The sequence below is a fragment of the Astatotilapia calliptera genome, chromosome 3 (assembly GCF_900246225.1).
Source record: "Astatotilapia calliptera chromosome 3, fAstCal1.2, whole genome shotgun sequence".
NCBI classification, from domain to species: Eukaryota; Metazoa; Chordata; class Actinopteri; order Cichliformes; family Cichlidae; genus Astatotilapia; species Astatotilapia calliptera.
Genome location: NC_039304.1, coordinates 371,696 through 392,788, shown reverse-complemented (window position 1 = coordinate 392,788; position 21,093 = coordinate 371,696). Strand labels below are relative to the sequence as shown.

Sequence of the window (21,093 nt, the reverse complement as noted above, 5' to 3'; positions counted from 1 at the left end):
GCTCTCATTTATCAGCACTCTCATACACACACACAGAATGTTTATCTGTATAACAATTCCTCTGGGCCTGAGTTTCCTAACAAGACACAGACTAATGAAGGTCACTGGGGGACAGCAGGCACACTACAGCATTGAATATAGTGCACGCTCACGTGCGTGTGTGTGTGTAGTAGGTCAGTGATTAAGAAAAAAAGAGAAAACAAGGAAGAGCTCTGAAAGGTAATTAGAGTAAGAAATTGTAGGATCAGATATGAATAACAAAGAATACATTTTAAGGCACGTTGCACCTCAGGTCACAGTCAGCAAGGCTCTATTCCAGGAAGCTTGTTATATAATAATATAATATAATATAATATAATATAATATAATATAATATAATATAATATAATATATTTTTTTTTTATGGTGTCTGCTGTTATCATTTACCCAACTTGAATTTTCATAAGATGAAGCTGGAATTCTGTTTCTTTATGTTTGATTTGTTAAATGTAATGATTCAATTGAGACAAAATGCAGGTGACAGAAACTGAAGATAAAACCTGAAGATCCACCCTCGAATCAGCTTTTATGAGTCTGATTATTTTCTTGTTCCAATAATTAATCAGTAAAAATGTAAGAAATGTGTTCCTTCCATCCTTTGACAGAATTGTACTTACTGAATGAAAGTGCTCCATGAGATTTAGAGAAAAACTCTGCTTTAATGTTGCCCAGTTTAACCATTTATACTGATATAAAGCTTTCAGCTTCCAGGCCTGGATTTCTACATTTAAGATAAAACTTGAAACTTTTCTTTTTGATAAAGCTCATAGTTAAGTATGGATCAGGTGACCCTGAATCCTCAGTTAGTTACACTTCAATAGGTCTAGGCTGCTGGGAGTTTCTCGTGATGTACTTCCTGTTTCTTCTTTACTCACCTTTTTAGATTTCATTTCATTTAATCATTAGTTATTATTAATCTAATGAATGAATCAGGATGTCACACAGCCAGCTCAGAAGGGGAGGAGTCAGAGACAAAAACTTAGTTCAGACTCTGTTACCCCAGTAACTGACACAGAGTTGAAGTTAACTCTCTTTCCCTGAGTTTCTCTCATCTTCTGCAAAGCAGAAGTGTTAACTGTCTTGATACTAAGGAACTTAATTATTTTTGTATCATCAATTTAACTAAGATTTTAAATTACATTAAACAAATTAACTAGCAGTTATAATCTATTTTTAAAATTTGGTTTGTTTGCTTCATTTTGAGTTTTTGATACATTTTTATATTTTTTAAATACATTTTAATATTTTACTCATTGCCATTTTCCCTTTATATGTAAAGTGAGTACAGTTTCAGCTGTTTTTTTTTTTTATATCTCATAGAAACACTATGTAACTATAGAAAACAGAAATGAGGGGATGTGTGTGTATACCACAGTAAAAACATAAATACACAGAAAAGCAGCGTACCAACATACAGACAGGTAAAGGTTGCGGGGTTTTCTGCTTGTTTGTTTGTTTGTTTACCCTTTTTTGTACTGGCCAGGGCTTAGTGATGGCAGAGATGTCACATGCGGTCATCAGCATTGACCTGAAGGGGGTGACAAAGTTACAGACATTAAATTTCCACAGACACACTAGTTTCTCATAGCAGGAGAAACTCTGGACTTGTTACCATGGTATTGCCAGGTTTGAATATAAGGTTTGTATAGCAAAACCTAAAACTTTGGTCTTAACCCATATCTGGCAACCTATAATGCAAAGAATGCCTGCATTGATGGCTAAACCATTTTTCTTGAAGAAATGGTTTCAACACATAACTTTTACAACTATATGTTGATCAATAGAAGTGTTAATCATCACGCTGTCATGATGCTTTTTTACTTTTCAGACTTTGCACAGCAGGTGGCCTGTCCCTCACGAACATTTATCTTATGTTGATGTAAATGTTAATGCAGGCATCTGAGACTCTATACTCACCTCAGCAGGTCTCTGTGGTGTTCATCCTCCCAAACAAACTGGTTGTTCTTGGTCAGCTCAAAGAACTCCCCTCGCCTCCTGACAGCACACACCCACATGAACAATGTCACAGCAGGTAATTATCCTCATATATAACCCACTTAGCCCCCAAACCACCCACTGTCTAGACTAAAAGTGGGCTAAGATAAGAGCTGAAGTCACTGAGTAGGAGGGAGTTAAGAAAAAACATGAATGCATTAAGATGTAGTAAAAAATTGTCACCCCTCTTTTCAGAAGACTGGGTATAACAACCAAAACTGTGAAGACTGAAAAACTATAAATTTTCTGTGAAGCCACCCTTAAAATCCCACCAGTTCAAACGTACTTGGCAGGTAAATTGCTTGAGTACTTATACAGTCTGTATTTTATTTTCATTTTAACTTTTAGCTGCTCTGGGGCTGTAGACATACATGAGTTCTAAGCCAATTATATTACAAAGAAAGAAAATACCCCCTTTCCATCCACCCACCCACACCACCACACCCACACACAAATGCACACTCACCAGAAGAAAGACACAACTTTTAAACACTAACTTGTATCTAGACCTACAGAATTACTATAAGGAGTGAGTAGAACTTAAGTGATGAAGGCTTTAACAGTCACAAGGTGAGTGTAATCTCAATTGTACTCAATTTTGCACTGATTAAAAACCTTTAAAATACTGCTTTTCTTCTTCCGTTCTTTTCCTCTCATTCAGTCTCCATTGAGGCTTGATGTTTAGTACTTACTTCATGTACAGGGCGAGGTCGGTGGCCAGAATAGCCCTTTCAATCATCTTCAGAGTGGCCTTGTACTCGTCCAGAGAAAGGCCGCTCAGGATCTGGTTTCCCTGGAGAGAGAGGGACAGAGAGAAAACAGTGTAAGTGCAGGAAAAGCTCTGCATGCTATATCATGAGTTATACTCATACTGAGTTGCTGGATGGGAGTTTAATTTTCATGTCCTCGCAGTAAGGTAGCAACAGAGCTAACTGCAGGTTTCACTACTAAGGTTTTACTGTGGCAATTGCAATGATTGCACAAAAACTATAAACAGAGTGTTTATATGCAAATGTTGACACATCATTACATGTCCCTTCAATGCTGAGCACTGTTTAGTGATTACTTGCATTACGGCTTATCACACTACATATGATAAGGTGTCTGTATCCCTCCATCTGTGTTTATGTGTGCAGCAGCAGTGGCCTTAAGTGGTGTTTGTGAAGTTGGGAGTGCATTTAGAGTTTGCTTTGAGGCCATAGAAATCAGAGCAGGGTGTACTTCTCTGCATTTTATTGGACCATTTGAAAGATATGTGGTAGGCTAGCAGCTCAAAAATGACCGGAATAATACGCGTAATAAATAAAATGGGGATATTCAGCAGAAGAGGGCAATGGCATTAAAATAGCTATCCACTATCAAGCAACTGGGTCTACAGTGTAAATCTTTTGTTAAAGGTCAGGGTAGGGTTAGCTGTCTGATTCTGTCTGATTCTCTGCGTAATTATTAAAATTAAATGATACTGTGTTCAATGCAATTTTCTGAGAAAAGACTGAAAGTAGTGAAGCTGCAGTTCTACAGCTAATAAATAGTTAGCCGCAGTAATACACAGTCCCATTTGTAATATTCTCAGGGAAGTTAGCACCTGCTGCACATTTGATTTCCAAAAAGATTTTTAAAATATTAAAAAACTGTAGTACTCTGTAGTACTGTGCAGTGATTCTCGCATAATAAAACAAGGTTCATTGCAAGAACTTTAAAATGATTTTCCTCCCAACAGGTGCAGCAGTGAAATGGTAAATGTATATGTGTCTGAGCTTCACTGAATTACGCTATGAGCATGGGCAAAAGTTTGTGGAACATCTAGGTATCTCAATAAGGAAAGCTGTTGCTAAGGAGGTTGAACAGGTCTTCCACCAATTAGAAGGTTGGTGGTTTGATCCATGGTCTCCGTGCCTGCCCGGCTGGCCCCACAAGGCTACATGTGCTGTTTTGGTTCTCTCTCTCTCTCTCTCTCTCCCTCTCTGCCTGGGCTGAGCTCACTGTGGGCTCCCGCCCTTGGCCCACACACCTGACAACAATCACCTGTCATCACCGGGAGCACTATTTGAGGCTGGAACACAGATCCTCTCGTCGCTGGATGATTGTACTACTGACGTTAGTGTTTCTCGCAGCTCCTGTAGACTTGTGCTTAGTAATTTGAGATTCGTGATTAGTTTGTGACTTCCCTTCTCTTCTGCTTCAGACCTTTCTCCCCGGACCTTTGACCTCCCTGCCGTGTGAACATGTGTGAGTGCGGGCAAGAAGACGTGAGCGAGTGTGAGAGAGCTACCCTGTGATTCCCTGGAGTTTTGGATTCCCTTCACTGTATATACTGTGCACTGGTGCTGTAAATAAACTGTTTTTTGGAGACGTCTAACCGCTCTGCGCCTGAATTCCTACAACCAGATTGTGACACTCTGCATGCCAAAGTATTCTTGAGCAAGATAAAGAACCCCATTTAAGATTTTGATTTGGTATCTATGTCTTCATCCCAGTGTCTGACTTAACCCTGAGCGAGGGGAGTTTACACTTTGAGATTTTTCAGGATATGGAGTTTGTTAGGATAATGCTATCTCCTATTGTTCTCTACACATTCAGGGTGAAACAGTCATGTAAAACTGAAATATATATTCAGTTCTCTGATAAGATAAATATACCTCAAGATTCAATAGCCTGTAAAACCACCTATAGCAATAAGTTAAAGATTATGACTTTATCTGTCTGTCACATAGTTGTGGAGGAATTTTCCCCCAGTCTTCTTTACAACATTGCCTCAGTTCATTGAGGTTTGTGGGTATTTGATTACATATACAGTAGGTTTCTTAAGGTGTCACCACAGCATTTCAATCAGGTTGAGGTCTCGATTTTGAGCCACTGCAACACCTTAATTCTTTTATTTCTAACCCTTTTGTTGTATATTTGCTGGTGTGCTGGGATCACTGTTCGCTTGCATGCCCGAGTTTTGCCCAATCTTTAGCTGTCAGACAACTAGCGTCATATTTGACTCTAGAATAAAGCTGATTTAATGACTGCAAAGTTCAAATCATTACCCTTCCACCACTGTGCTAGGCAGTTGGTATGACATGTTTATGCTATATTTACCAAATGTGGCACTGTGCATTATTGTCAAACATCTCTACTTTGGGCTTATCGGTACATAACCTACAGGACAACCTAATGTAAAACTCCCAAGAAAGATAACTACGCATTGGATCAACGCAGCCCGAAACTATAGTGATTACACTATTCAGTTGATTCCTTCTGTCTATTTCTGGGTACTTTTTCACAATTTTTAAATTTATCAGTGAGAGAATAACAATCATTGCCTCAATATGAGAATACTAATCATAGCATCAATATAAGGACTCACAAATATCAGCAATTTATTTCAGAAACAAAGAGTGGGCACAAGGGTGGCAAAGGTCCCAGCATCTTATTTGTTTCTATGAGGCAGCACCGCATGTAAAACACTTGATAATTAACACATAATACACCACTCACAACCATAAATGCAATAGCGTCGGCCACTTACATAGCTTACATCGTAGGCTCTACAATGTTTCCTACCAGAAATCTAAATCAGGCCTCACATGAAACACAGATCAAAATTCACAGGACTCACAAGAGTTGACTTTAGTCTTTGGCAGGAAGTCATAAAACCTGGCCAGGGTTTGTAGGTGGAGGGTGGGAAGCCAGTTAGAGATAATATCCTGTTTTTACACTAGGAACTTTCGCCAGTTAAGGAAATGAGCCTAGATGAATGTTTCCTTGTGCTAAATTTTTTCAGTGAAGACACACATTATGCTTATTGCATTACACATAAAAATGTATTACTTTATATGCTCAGTATTTTTATTGGATTATGGGCATGCTATTGCATTACCAGGAGGTAGTTATTAAATTATCATTTTCTTCTGTGACTTTTTGGCAATTTTTTTCAGTGTTCCACAAAAGAACATAAATGGGAGACTTTGGACATCCTGATCTTGTGGGACATAACACAGAACCTTGTAGATTATAAAGTTTGAAATTATTTCTGCTGGCAGGGAGCCATGTGGGAACACCAGAGGGTGGAGATGGATTCTCTGGACTGAGTCTGCCAAGAGCTCAGCTGCTGCATAAAGAATGAGCTGCAGCTGTGAAAGGCCAGCTAAAGCCATGTTTTACATAACAGTATTGGGGTTAAAATCTGGGTGTGGAAAAAGATCTAGATTTGCTCCCTCTGTCTTCCTAGTATTGCTCTTGTATTAGTGATGCTAGCTACAGTCTGTATTTCCATCTATCAGTATGCAGTGCAGTTTAAAAGAGGAGGCATTCAGGTGTAGGCAGAATAGCTAGCGTTTAGTACCAAAGAACAAATTTGTAGGCTTCTTTTGTTAATGCTGGTTCTGCTGCCTGTGGGAGTTGATGAATGTCTGATTATCTAAATGGGCTATAAAACACAACAATACAGTAGAAGATGGTACACGTTAACAAGGGCTTTAGAAGTACAGGGAGTGCAGAATTATTAGGCAAGTTGTATTTTGCTGAGAGTTGAAAAACTGTCTAAAGTCTTTCATCTTTAATAAAATGATCAGCGTTCTGCTCTACCAGGTGTAACAATTGAGTTTAACATCCAGGCATCCATGAAAACGGAATTTATGACATTTAACGGAGTTAGAAGTTAGCAGGAAGTTAGCTCGCTAGCTTCTATCTAAATACAATATAGCATGTCCTGACTGCGGGGTTTTGGAAACAAATTAAAACGTACAGCTCTGTTATCACTTCCAACATAAATGAAGACAGAAAACTAAACAGCAGTGACATTTGTAGGGTTACTGAAGTTTGGCTAGCTGGTATATAATGATGTGCTACGTGACCGCTAGCGACACAGCTATGTTAGCATAATATAAACAAGCTAACTTTTTTTCCACTCGATAAAAGTTAACGTGAGTGTCAGGAACAAATGTAATCGCATGGCAGGATGCTGTAAAAGGACCAAACTTCAGTCAGGAGAACAACTGAGATAATCCATCCACAATACGAGGTTAGTCATTCATATACTGCTGCATGGGCTGGGCTGTAGTTACATCCTAAGGTTTTAAAAACTGAGCTTAAATAAATGATTAGCGGTAATAAAAGCAGAGGGAGGTCAACAGTGATCACTGACTGTTTTAGGAGCTTTTTGAGATTAAATAGAAGAAAATACATAACATTAAACAGGTTAACAACACAAAAGCCATATTAAACGCAGACTACTTTAGACCCGGAAGTAGGATTCGTCGCGTCATCACTTAACGACGGGATAACAGGACTGACTACTCGGCTGTCAGGTCTCCAGCTGTTTGTGTCCATGACCAAATATCCAAATGTCTACATTCCTGGCACCAAAAAATGTGTTTCTGGATTTTTTTTCTTTTTTCTTTCTATATATTTTACGTTTAGGACAGCACGGTGGCACCGTGGTTAGCACTGTTGCCGTACAGCAAGAAGGTCCTGAGTTCAATTCCACCATCAGGCCGGGATCTTTCTGTGTGGAGTTTGCATGTTCTCCCCGTGTTTGCGTCGGTTCCTTCCGGGTACTCCGGCTTCCTCCCACCGTCCAAAGACATGCAGCTTGTGGGGATAGGTTAATCGGATAATCCAAATTGTCACTAGGTGTGAATGTGCGAATGAATGAGAGTGCGAATGGTTGTCTGTCCCTGTGTGTTGGCCCTGCGACAGACTGGCGACCTGTCCAGGGTGTACCCTGCCTCTCGCCCTATGACAGCTGGGATAGGCTCCAGCGCCCCCCGCGACCCTGAAAAGGATAAGCGGAAGCGAATGGATGGATGGATGGATTTTACGTTTATTTTGGGAAATTTTTAATTAGCATTTGTGGATGCAGTGTGAGAATTGTATTGTGAGGCAATGGTTGAACCACACCACATCTTTATTCCTGAAGGCCTTTCTGAAGGGATGTAAAAAGCCCACAATATAAGTTGTCTGCTGCTTATTAGACAAAGTAAGAAGCCATTCTGTACTAATGTTTTATGTAATTACACAGGTGGCAAGTAGAGGGATAGAGTAGAGAGAAGAATGATAGTCTGACTAGAAGGCTTCCTACATATGAGCGCGTGTGTGAGTGAGCAAGTGAGTGTGCTTACATGGCTGTTGAGGATCATGAGGCACTGATCGAAGTGGTGATGCTCCATGGTGGAGTGGCAGTAGAGCTGGGCCAGTGGGTGGTCACTCCTGGAGAAGAAGAAACCGAGGGTGAATAGTGTGCTCCCACGCATGCATATATGATCATGCACACACCTCTGTGACTCATGCTCTCTGATGTACCTCTGTATGTAGGAGTTATTGACTCCTCTGTGGTCCAGGTCGTGGCAGAGTGTTGCAATCATTAGAGCCAGCACCTCCAAATCACTCATATAGCTCTGTTAGGAGATGAATAAGTACATTAAGGCAAGGAAGGAAGGCGGGAAAAATGGCAGCAGGTTAACAGATGACATACTGCCTCCACAACCAAACCAAAAAATACAGTTGTGTACACAATGCTGTTATAATACACTTTTGGCAGTGTGTGTGCTCAGCATGCACCCTGGAGTGGACATCAAAGCTGGTTCTGCATATGACACAAAAGCTTTTATGCAGCCAGCTGCCAAATTTGCACACAAAAATCACTAGTTTTTATAATGTGAATTATTCCCGAATCAAAAATTATTTGATATTGGTATTCTGGAGTCCTTGCCAAGGATTCTTAATTGGAATTTAGGCTCTTTTTAAGAGAGCTGGTTTTTATGTCTCACCTCACCTCAAAAAGAGCCAAAAACGCACAAATAACTGAAAAAAGGTGAATGAGGGGGTGTTAGCATTTTACTTCATTTTAAGTTTTAGACTTTTGTTTTGGACTTTGATTTCATATTAAGTTTGGTGAGGTTTGATTTGAATTTGTCAGGCAACGACTACCGGTACTTTTTACATTTTAGCACCAGAAGCACTTAATGCATGGTCAGAAAAAAGAATGGTTTGGGTTAAAAACAACCATTCACGGCTTTATTAACTATCTGAAACAGCAAAGTTCTTGCATCTGCTAAAATATTCTCTATCATTTTTCTTTACCTCAGTACAAGTTCTGTACAAGAGGACATTTGACTAGTGTCACATTGCATTACTACACATTAAAAATTTATTTTAAAAAGGTACACTTTGCTTTCAAATGTAGTAGCAAGTGGCTCTGACAAACTGTAACTATGTAAAATGTCAATAAAACATGTTGGATTACTTAGAAAAAAAGTGGTTGCCCTTTGCAGCAAGATTACTGTTACTGTGAGATGCCTTGGAAAATCCTCAGTATGTTACTTATTGGGAATGAGAATGCTCTGGGAATCAATGACTATATTTTTTGACTGCACTTACCTGTAAGTGCCCTGACTTGAGGACAACAAACATGCACTGGGCTGTGTTGAAGGCATGTCTCCAGTTATGATAGGCCACATTCTTCCTGTAGTTCTTCTTAACACTCATAATCCACTGACATAAACTCTGCAGAAGAGAGCCAGTGTTATAAAAATGTTGCAAAGTAAAAGCATATACAAAATTTAATTTGGTTTTGTTCTTTGCATCGCCTGATTGTAGAGACAATCATTCTAAATTGACTGCTATTTGTATGCAGAATACTACCCTGCTTCTATCTGTCTGAAAGTAAGTTTCCTACAACAAGGGACACATTTCTAAGGGGTGAAAAAGGCTAAGGCCACAGCAACAGCAACCAGGGATAATTTTTAAATTTGTGTCCACTGAGATACAAACTGTGACACAGGTTAAAATAAAAAGGGTTGACATTTATGTCCATGTTATGTCAATAAGATCTTACTACAGTCAGTGTGGTTTTAATGTGCTGAGCACTTAGAAGATGTCTGACACAGACAGCCAAGCCATCATGTCTTTACGAACTAATACTAGTACAAACTAATTTAAGTTAAGAAAATAATAATGAATTATAAATTAAAGTTAAATTATTCTCTACAGAATTTATGCTAGAGGAACAATGTTTTTTCAAGAACACAACACGTACAAGATAAGATACGATAAGATAAGATAACTCTTTATTGTCATTGCACAGTCATACATAGTACAGTAGTACAATGAAATTGGAAAACTGTCCTACATCGGCACTACATATAAGACAACATGACACGATATGAAACATCACAACGCAACAAACAACACAACACAGTATATTAACTTAGTATAAAAAAGAAGAATAAGTGTATGTGTATCGCACACTGTTATTATTGCACCTTGTTATAAATATTAAATATTATTATTGTTATTACAATGGGACCAAAATGAAAATGAAAAACAAACTAAAGCAGTACATTGTAAGTGGGGTACAATTTTAGCAATTGAAAGTAAAGGCAAATGTGACAAGCACAGGGTCATTTTCTTTGCCATTTCCGAAAGTGAACACTTAGCAGGAACAAAGCAGAGAGCCCTGATCTGCTGGCAGGGTGCTAAGCTGCACGCTCGTCATGACCACACTGTGAATAAAACTAATTCCAATCTGAGGCACCACGAGAATCCAAATTATTATTCATCTAATCAAATCGGGGCTCATTTTCTCTATAGGAAAGATTATAATTTGATCTCAGACTTGAATGAGTGTCTGTATAACATGTTAGGATTGCAATCAAATCATGACTTGGTGTGCAGTTCAGCTTCCAGGGTGTGATGCTCTGGGATGGCCAGTTTGTCAGCTATTGGTGTGACAGTTAAACTGACAGCCTGCACTGCTGGAGGGCCATAACTTCCTCCAGTCAAAGTTTCTTTTTGTGAGGCCTCTCCCCGCAGGCACCCAGGGGTCAGCCACCAAGAGCACCTAAAGGTGGAGAGCCAATCCTGCCAATGATCTGCTGATGCTGGCGCCAATTAAAAGTCAGATGAGCAGAGAATTGGGTTTAACAGACAGCGATGACAGAGTCACCGACACAGTCTCGTGTCGGTGACTTTTGGAGGGGTATTGTTTTATGTGCATGATACTGTTGTGTGATACTGTTGTGTGATGATACTTCTTCAGCTGTAAATGCATTTATTTGTCCTCCGACACATTTGCTCATAATGTAATGGTTTAATGTTGCTGACAAAAAGGAGGTTGTTTTTTTTGCAACAGTTCATCATATACACTGAAGATATTGGTTGTTTCTGTGCTGCCCTTTTAAAGTCAAACCTTCTACTCTGAGTAAAATATCTGTTGTTGCACAATAAGAGCTACTTTAAGGCTAGTTCTCTTAAGATTATGAATGGTTTGGCTTGCAGTGCATGTACAGTAGCTGAGCCTTTAAAAAAAACCCAAAAAAACCCAAAACGCTTTAGCTCTATTTAAATCGTAGGTCAAGTTGAATGAGCACCAAGTCACCTCCTGTACAAGCTGTATGCCAGTATTGAGCAAGACTCACTGATCCACCTCAGATGGGGAATGCCTAGCTGAAGCCCTGGTCCACAAGAGCTTCAACTCTCACCTCTGTTAGAGCTTCGGCAACATTCTGAGGGAGACTGGGGACACTGAGTCCGAATGGAGCATGTTGAGCGCCTCCATTGCATGATGTTGTAGGGCTGTCTTGGTTAACATGCCTTTGCAATGTCTTGAGGAGATCTGGGGCGGTACCTCTGGATTGGCAGAGTGAGGTGGTGGTTTCCATGTTCAAGAAGGGGGACCAGAGGGTGTGCTCCAAATATAGGGGGATCACACTCCTCAGCCTGCTCAGGAAAGTCTATGCCAGGATGCTGGAAGGGAGAGTCCGTCAGTTAGTCAAACCTCGGATACAGGAGGAACAATGCGGTTTTCATCCCGGTCGTGGAACACTAGACCAACTGTTTTTATTCTGTTCCACGTCCTGTCACTCTCTGTCTTAAGCTGCCTGAGGCATTTTGTAGCAGCTCAACTCAGGGTGTCATCTTCCTGATTTATTTGTGCATGATCAGTGTTTCATCCTGAATTGTAGCTTGGACATCTTCCGTTGCTTGTTGCTTGAAGACTACCATGCACTGTGGGGAATTCTTGTGCGTTGACATAGTAATAACCTCCTTTTGGCAGCTTATTATTGCAGGGTATCTGATGACTGGTAGGATGTATGTACTGATGGCTCAGATTCTTATTCCGAACACTCAACTGGCTTCTCAGCACCTGTCTTACCTTATTTGGCTGTGGCTTAACTTAGTGCATATTCATCATGGTTCCTGTTGGCCTGTGGGATACCCAGGTAGTTGAAGCTGTCCTCTACATCTGCTATTCTCCCTTCTGAGAATTTCATCCCTTCAATCCGGATCCCCTTTCTTCTTTTTGCAAACATTTGGCTGGTGAGGTGAATCAGTAAGTCTTACTGGCATAGAGCTTGAACAGGAGGTAACTAGTGGTCACTCAGCTTGACCTAAATCAGTACTGAATCTATATCTGTATTCATTCTTAGTGATGAGCTGGCTTAGGTGGTTGAGGCCTATGCAGAAGAGCAGTGGGAACAGAGCATCACCTCTGAAACAAAGGCCTGAGTGGTATTTTTAAAGCAAGTTTGCAGTTCTCATGGATTTTAATGGAGCACATGTTAAGTCTAACCTGTTTGTGTAAAATCCCAGGTCAGTTCTTACCGTGTACTTCATCTGAAAGTTTTGGACCAGGTGGAGGTCAACAAACATCCGCACAGTAGCCAGCGTGGTTTCACTATCTGACAAGTCAAAGTCACTGAAGCTGAAGTCCAGAAGATGGAGCGACTGGGCTGATGGAATGGTTGCTAACTTCAAACACACACAGAATATATACATGCAAACAGCAGGAAAAACAACAGGCTTCAAATTCAGAAATTCTGCATTATATAGTTGAACTAAAGACCAATGATTAAATATTAATCAGATTCAAATCTCAATTCTTAATTCTGTTGCTGTTACAGAAGCAACTTTAATTTAAAATGCAGTTATGAGGTGTGCAATGTGCCAAATATACAGTATGTAGCTACCTCTTGAGTAGAGACTACCAAAATAATCAATTCTGTGTCCTAGTTACCAAGTGACACATCCTCTCTCTTGTGCCCAAGGGAGGACACTTAATCAGGCTACGCTATTAGTTCAGCCAGTTTGCTATAAGGAGAGAGGAAGAGAGCAGGATCCTTTCAGATGGTCAAGCAGTGCCACTGTTAGTGCTGGTGGGGAAGATGGGTTGCTCTAATTGGTTCATATTTTAAGAGGTACCTTGAAGTCAATGAGCCAGTTAGATGCTACAAATGAGCTACTCAAAATCACTTGGAATATCCTTTATTCTTTTTTTGGTTGATTTGTGGGGTTCATTCATACACGATTTGCTCAAAAATATTTAAATTAGACACAAAATACTAATAGTAGAAAGAATCATATTAATGATCCAATCCCAATGAAGAGAAGTATATATTATCACCAGATATATTACCACCAACATTATCAAATTAAGTGCTAATGTCCCCATAAACAAGACACATGGATTCAAAACTCCATCCGTCCATCAATTCATTCTCCTCCATGTGTTCCAGGGGGATACTGTGGCTAGGGATGGGTATCGAAACCCGGTTCTTGTTGAGAACCGGTTCCCACTGTCAATTCCTTGGAATTGTTTGCCATTTTTGCAAACGATTCCCTTATCGATTCCAGTCGTTGCGGAGCGTCATTTACCTGACAGGAAACACGGCGCCTAAGCTCAACGCTCAAAAGTTTGATTATACTTTACGAGAACGGATGACAACAGGGCAACTTGCAATACTTGCAAAGTAAATATTTCATTTAAGGGAGGAAACACTACGAATATGCAAAACCATTTGCTCACAAAACACGTGATAACCTTAAATGAATGTCGTGTTTTTAATTCCGCTCCGGACTCGTAAATCTCAACCCAGCAGCAGCGGTAACGCTTGCACGTCCTCTCCCGTTAATGTGGCAGATAAATAATCAACTAACAGTGCATATTATGTTAGTGAGATCTGCCTTATTACAAACCTGCCATTACTGTGCATTTAGTGACCATGATGAGAGAGACAGACAGAGTCTGGCTGGCTCAGATGCTGGCAGTTCTCGCTGCAGTCTACCGGTAGCGTCTCCTTTCAGGCAGGATAGACGAATGTCACCGAGCAGTGACTAAGTTTGTGGTAAAAGGCTTTGCCACAGCAGATGCCCCCGATTTTCAGTAAGTGAATGTGTTTAATTGTAGGCAGGGACATTACTGGATATTCTTGTGTAATTGCTACAGAATAATTTATGCTATACTTTGTTATTACTACAGAAGAATATTTATTTTATTATTTTACATTTACAATTTTTTTCCTGGGGACCCTGTGACACCCCATTAAAGAGCCGTAGGCTGTGGATCTCTTAAGATCTCACTGTTGGGTTTGTAAGGCCATGTTACTCCTAAATGTCTGTCTTGTTCAAAGAGAAGATATAAAACAAAGTTCTAAGCTAATCGAACTTAGTGTTCTCCTTTTTTAAAAATAAGAATCGATAAGAGAATCGATAAAGAATCGAATCGTTAAACAGAATCGAAAATGGAATCGGAATCGTGAAAATCTTATCAATACCCATCCCTAACTGTGGCATTACAAATCCCACTGATAGATAGATAATCTATCCAGCATATCCTTAGCATATCCAAAACATGTCACCTAAGAGGAATCCAGGATATGCCAGAACCATCAAAAGTGGCTGTTTTTGATGTGGAAGAGTAGCCACTCTACTTTAAGCCTCTCCCAAATGACTGAGTATCTCAGCTTATCTCTGAGATACTCAGTCATGGATGGCTGTAGCTCAGGTGGTAGAGCAGATCACCTACTAACTGGAAGGCTGGTGGTTTGATCCCCGTCTGCTTCAGTCTACATGCCAAATATCTTTGGGCCCATGTAGTTCCCATACTTTCTTACTGATTCAGCCAAAGATGTTATTTCTACACGAAGCCTTCTTTCTCTTAACAACATCACCTGCCTGTGTTTCTCTCTTTCCATGCTAAGTGTATAATGTTAAATTAATGCATTTCAATTTACTTCAGCTACCTGGAGTTCCCGTGATTCTTCATCTGCAGCAGAGGCATGATACGACAAGACCTGCAACACATGTATTTAAAAAAGATGAGTTTTGCAGAAAAAAAAGATATGATTATTGCACGAGTAATTATTTCACCAAATACAAATATGTCTGACTGACTGGACATTCTGCATGACCTTTCTTTTATTTAGCAGGCACAGTGCATGTTAATAGACATCAGTATAAAAGACAAGATGTAAACATGCCATGTTCAGAGACTTTTGGAAATTATAAAGAAAAAAAAGTGGGCTCTGATACTTGCAGGCTGTCAAAATGAAACGGACAGCTCAACAGGCTTTTGACAGGCTATAAAAAAGAAAAGTGGCACTACTCATCAACCAGATGTCAGTCAAATCCAAAATAAAAAAGAATCCTTTATGAAGAGGAGTGCACTGTCAAACACAGCGACTAAATCTTGTGTTTACTATTTTTAGTTACCAACAGATGAAAATACAATCAGTGTTTTGTGCAGTGCTTGTCGGTCGGGTGGACCTTCTCCCTTCTGAGTGTAGGAAGCTCCTTCCAAGTCCAACAGCAGTTGGACCAGGGGATTTGTATAAAGCAATCGATCTAACAGATACTTCCTTTCAAGTGGCCATAGATCCAGACCGCAAACACTTGCTGATATGTGCATATGCATTCAACAGCATAATCCTACAAATTCCTGGTGCTGCTGCCTGGTGAAGTTATCTTATTGCTCCCTACATCTTTACGAAGATAGCATTAATTCCTCACTGAGAGAGGAGCACCTTAGCCTTTCTGCATGATAGGACTCATAGCAGCTTCAGTAAGTACGCCTTTCCCTGTTAAAGCTGTATCACTCTCTGCTGTGTGCATTTCCCCCAGTGTAAATGATACCACCAATTCAAAGGAGAGTGTGTCAGCGGAGCTGTTTTCTGATTCTAAAGGCTTGTCAGTGGCCATGATATGCAGAGATAATCAGTCTCTACAGGGACCTCCTCTCTCAGGTGGGAAGAGGGATGATCCACCCAGAACTGTGGTGGCTGTTTACCATTTGAGAGGTGAAATTTATAAGGGTCAGCCCCCAAGTGTGGGGGCAACGACAACTCATTTCTCTCCTTTAGGGGACAGAAATCATAGTCATAACATTTCATTTTGCTGTGTGTTTCTTGCACTTGATGCATGCATGTTGTCTTGTTAATTTTGGATCCATACACATTACAGCTCTTCTTTTTGTTGATACTGGATCTAGGACCCTAAAGAAGATCAGAGAACATCTTCTGATACGTGTCATTGTCTTGGGTCTTCGACCCAGTTTTTAAGGTTGTTCTGGACTCTTTATTCATTCTTTTAAATGTATTAATTGTTTATATTCAAATTTTGTATTAGGTTTGAGTTCTGTATTTCACTAGTGTTGCAAGTTTGTTATTTTAAACTCTTGGTTCTTGTTTTATCTTTCTTCCCATTCGTTTCCAATCTATCTCTGTCTCATCTCAGTATCCTGTCATCAGTGTCCCTGTGTTTGTTTACTTCCTTTCTCCCCAGTCATGTCCCTGTTTCTACCTGGTCTCTCTGTGTTCTGTCTCTGTGAATACCTTTGTAGTCCTGGCCCTGTGTTTTCTCCCTTCCTGTTCCCATGTTCATCTCTTTGTGTTTCGTCCCTTTGTCTCCCCAGTTTGTAAACGTCTCTGTGTATGTTCCCAGTCCCAGTGTCAACGTCACGTCTTAGTCTTGAGTGTCTGTGTGTGTGTGTCTGTGTCAGTGTTACTTCCTGTTTTCTTTTGAGTCTCGTGTCTTGTCATGTTCTGTTTTGCTTCCCCTGTCTTGTTAGTTATGATTCTTTTAAGCTGTGTTCTCCAGGTGTGTCCGCTTTCCTTAATCACCCTCCGTGTGTATATTGTTTGCATCTCCCTCTGTTCATCATCACATTCTCCCTCATTGTGTGTGTGAATTCAGTTTGTTTGTCAATTCAGCTTGTTGTTGGTCTGTAGTCAGTCAGCTAGATCCTTCCATGCTCTGTTATAGTTTAGCTTTTTTCCCCATTGCCTTTTGTGCCAGCAATAAAGCTGTGGTTTCTAGTTTTATCTGCCGCTCGCTACATGACAATACAGGTGAATTTCTCAGAGCTCATCAGCTTTTAATTAGACATGTTTTTTTGTAATATTTCAGTATCATGTGGCTTTAATTGGAGCAAATTCATTGACTGCTGTTTTATTACAGAAGCCATGTAGACGTGTTGTTCCTTCTTTTGCCCGTAAACATAACATGCACTGGCTGTCACTGTTATAACTGATACAAATTTACAAATAAAGATCTTTCACTGTAGCTTCTTAGCTCAGAATGGAAGTGCATTTTTATGAAAATGTCATTGTCTCACATATATTATCACATATTCACATATGTGAAAACACAATGGCATTCTCCTAAAAATAAGAAGAGCTCCTTTGTTTTGTTCAAGCTTAAAAACATAAAATAGTGTGATTAATGGCTCAGTGAGAACATGATGAAGGACATGGAACAGGGTTATCCATTTTGTTCCTACTCATGCCCTGCAGCAAACATTGCAAAACTTATTATTTCTCCCTGCCTGTAATCCAGTGGCTGCCTTTCATATGCTTTCAGAACTGTCCACATAAATGTGTTGTTGTGTCATCAAAGCCTCCCCACTGTGACAGTGATCTCCTTTAGAATCAAAAGTGTGTCTGATGTCACGTGATTGCTGACACTGGAACTTGGACAAAAATGTTTGTTCTAGTAGAAGTGCTCATTGATCCTCTCTATGTGGAAGAGATATTAAATATTAAATCATGTCTTTGAAGTCCAGAAAACATGCTGTGATTGCTTGTGTTTTAGGACAGAGCCGACAGTTAAATGTCACAAAAGATTAATCTGCTCACCTCCTCATCAACACAGCTCACTGCTGTGCCATCTACAGCAACTGACTGGCGTCCTGACTCAGAGTCCAAATGACCAGTGTTCATTTTGGATTTGTGGACAATTTTGACTAATTTGAAATGATTTCATCTCCTGTTTGTTGCATTTAAAATGTAATATTTTTCAACATTTTAAGGCTACAGCTGTCTAATACTTGTGTGGTTTTAACTCATGTTTACAGTTCAAAGTTCACTGGTAACTAACTGTCATCACCAGCCAACCAGCTGCTGAGTCAAATACCAACATCTGAAAAATGATCCACATTACATCGTGTGATTTTGGGCATAAAGAAGAAGATCTGATTGCAGTCTTTAGATGCAGAACAAATTAAGATAATTCTAGTGCTCCAAAAAAAGTGGAATGTAAGAGATTTCAGATGCAGTTTCTGTGATTCTGCAGTGAACTAAGGGGCTGACAGCCATCGATAAATGCAGTTCACCAAAATTAACATCAGCTTAGATACTTGTGTCTCCAACAGAGAGATGAGAAGATACCTCAGGGTTTCACTTCACTAAAAAAATGAAGGGAAATCTCAGAACACTATACAATATTTATATATAGGTAATGGTTGTCATCCCTTTTGATAGCAAGATGAAATTCAGTTTTTTCAAACAAATTATCTTTACTCATCTAGAGAATGTAGTGTGAAAGACTTTTTTCCCCCTGAAAAGTATTCATGTGAATTAAAGTTCTACAAAGATTCATTTTAGTGAAAATGGGGCTTAAAATTCCTTTTTTTCGTTCCTTTATTTTTTTTGTAACGTCCTTTCAAACCACTAGTTGAAACAATGGCCTTGCAAATGCAAATGCGAGGCTGCTAACAATAAGAAAATCTACAATATCCTTCTAAGAGTTGGAAAGGAGGAGAAACAGACTTGTACAATATGTGTGTTTATGCTAGGGCTGCCACGATGAGTCGACTAGTCAAAATCGTCGATGACTAATTCAATAGTCGGCGCGTGGTTTGAAGCTTTCTAAGATCCCAAAAGACGCAGGAATAAGTAGAAGGATTTAAGAGTGTAATAACGGACTGAAACAGAAGATGGCAACACTGCATGTACAAGGATGCCAGCTGCCGTTAAACCCCGAAGAAGAAGAAGCAGTGTCCGGTATCGTAGCTGTGTCCAAATTAAGGAACCGCATCCTCCTGTGCCCGCATTAGTAGGGCGTTTATGTTACAGCGACACGACGAAGACTGTCCACATTCGAAGACTCCGACAAATGCGGCCGACAAATGCGCCCTTCATTTCCCCAGATCTGAAGGATGGGTCGGGTATATACTTCGTGGCCCATCCTTCATAGCGCAGTCCTGCTCAGTTTCCAACAATGGCGGCAGCTCGTTAGTTTTAATATTACTCTTATTATTCTTTCAGGCAAGAATGTAGCTGTGTAAACTTCAAATATCTGCTCAGTTTATCAAGACACCACATATTTTCAAAAGCGCTCCAAAGTTTTCGGAGACGTCTGTTACCCACCAGCTTGATGCTAGCTGGGGTTCAAGGCTCACTAGAGCCGGTGAGAACACCGGACTCCCGGGAAATCGTTTTCAAACCCACCGCCGTTTTTCGCTACTCAGGTTAAACATGATATATAATACACTTAGATAACTTAGAAATGTTATTGTTTGGCTTTTTTCAGTAATTTATTTGCTCCTGAGTAAATCGGTTTGGCTGAGATTAAAGTTATTACATTAAGTTTTCACACAGCTGAATAAACGTCAAGCAGACAACTGATTATCAGAAGTGTGAGATGCTCGAGAATATACTCCGGTGTCCTGTTATATGTTAGATAGCAAGGAGCATACGGCTGAGTTTATTAAACTCCACTGAAACAATCTGCAAATTTCATTAAAATTTAATAAATTATCATCTTGTCTTTATTTTTAGTTAGCACATACCTTAAACACTTAAAGCTGTAAGCTAATAATAGTTATATAAGAGCAGATGCTGCTGGTGCAATAAGCTGTACATTTTACGTCCAATGGATGCATGATCTGATTAGCCAACTAATCACAAAAATAATCCGTGACTAGTCAACTATCAAAACAATCGTTTGTAGCAGCCCTAGTTTATGCTTGACTCACCTCCAGCGTGACCTCTTGCTTGGCCATAGCTCTCTCTACGGTTTCATACATCTGTGTGTTTTGGATGCCGAGACCACAGAAAATGGCAAACGCCTCCAGGAACTGGTCATCATTTCTGTTGAATGCCTTGACGCTGCCTGACACTTCATCTATTTTGTTCACCAACTGACAAACACCTACATGCAAACACAAACACATTACTGTTTATATTTGGTAATGTCTAGTATAGAACACTTCACTTTAAATAGGCCTTAATATAAAGGTTAGTTCAGCAAACATTCAGGTAAGATTATGAGCTTTAGAATAACAACAATTTTATCTTGTCATTGGATCAGTTCATTCTTCCAGAATTGGAGTCAATGAACAACGTCCAACAAAATCTGTAAATACCTAACATCTGACTCAGGGTCATGAGTTTGCCCATAGTTATCCCATCTCATGATGGTTTGTACCAACTAACAAACAACTAGCTAATAATTTAGGTAAGAACGATCTTGAGAAAAACTTGCTGAGAAAAAACCCCTCTCTGATCAGAATTTCTTAGGGATTGCTTCCATATTAATGCAGGATCTGTACTGTCCAAATCTTATTATCATTCTGTGTTATGTAATTAATAAAAAACAAACAAGCATGTTTTAAAATGGAAACCATAGTACCAGGAGAATGTCCCTGCAAGCACAAAACACAAGCACTTCTACAATGCTACCAGTTAGTCAGTTATTTCAAAGCTTTCAATTTAACTTTATGCTTTCATTTGTTTTGAGTAGGATAATGGTCAAAGTCTACACTAATTGTAAGGCCATTAGTATTCTCCTTGCATGCATGCAACTGACTCAGGGTGCAACTCATAAAATCTAAGGTTAGCTAATGCTATAGCTTCACAAAACAGAAATAATTTATATTACTTTTAAAGAAAAACAAAACTAAGGTATTAATTGAAGACAGTGATAAGCCACTTTGTCTACAGTACATGCTGTAATGCAAAAATCTTTTCCTGATTACATTATCAAAAAAATATATACAATTATTATTCCCTTTTATGT

General features: G+C 39.6%; 1 protein-coding gene across 3 annotated transcripts in view; it reads right to left on the bottom strand.

Moving 5' to 3' along the window:
- The window catches only part of pde5ab (phosphodiesterase 5A, cGMP-specific, b), a 104,642-nt gene that overhangs the window by 5,908 nt on the left and 77,641 nt on the right, over positions 1 to 21,093 (bottom strand). For 2 of the 3 annotated variants that reach the window (XM_026158155.1, XM_026158134.1), the window contains exons 11-19: positions 20,051 to 20,226; positions 15,033 to 15,092; positions 12,625 to 12,771; positions 9,400 to 9,525; positions 8,323 to 8,417; positions 8,142 to 8,229; positions 2,727 to 2,827; positions 1,957 to 2,034; positions 1,504 to 1,567 (exon numbers count right to left, since the gene is read on the bottom strand). In XM_026158155.1, the coding sequence (XP_026013940.1) occupies positions 1,504 to 1,567; positions 1,957 to 2,034; positions 2,727 to 2,827; positions 8,142 to 8,229; positions 8,323 to 8,417; positions 9,400 to 9,525; positions 12,625 to 12,771; positions 15,033 to 15,092; positions 20,051 to 20,226 (935 nt within the window). The remainder of the gene's footprint in view (positions 1 to 1,503; positions 1,568 to 1,956; positions 2,035 to 2,726; positions 2,828 to 8,141; positions 8,230 to 8,322; positions 8,418 to 9,399; positions 9,526 to 12,624; positions 12,772 to 15,032; positions 15,093 to 20,050; positions 20,227 to 21,093) is intronic. The other variant, XM_026158145.1, reaches the window with a different exon arrangement.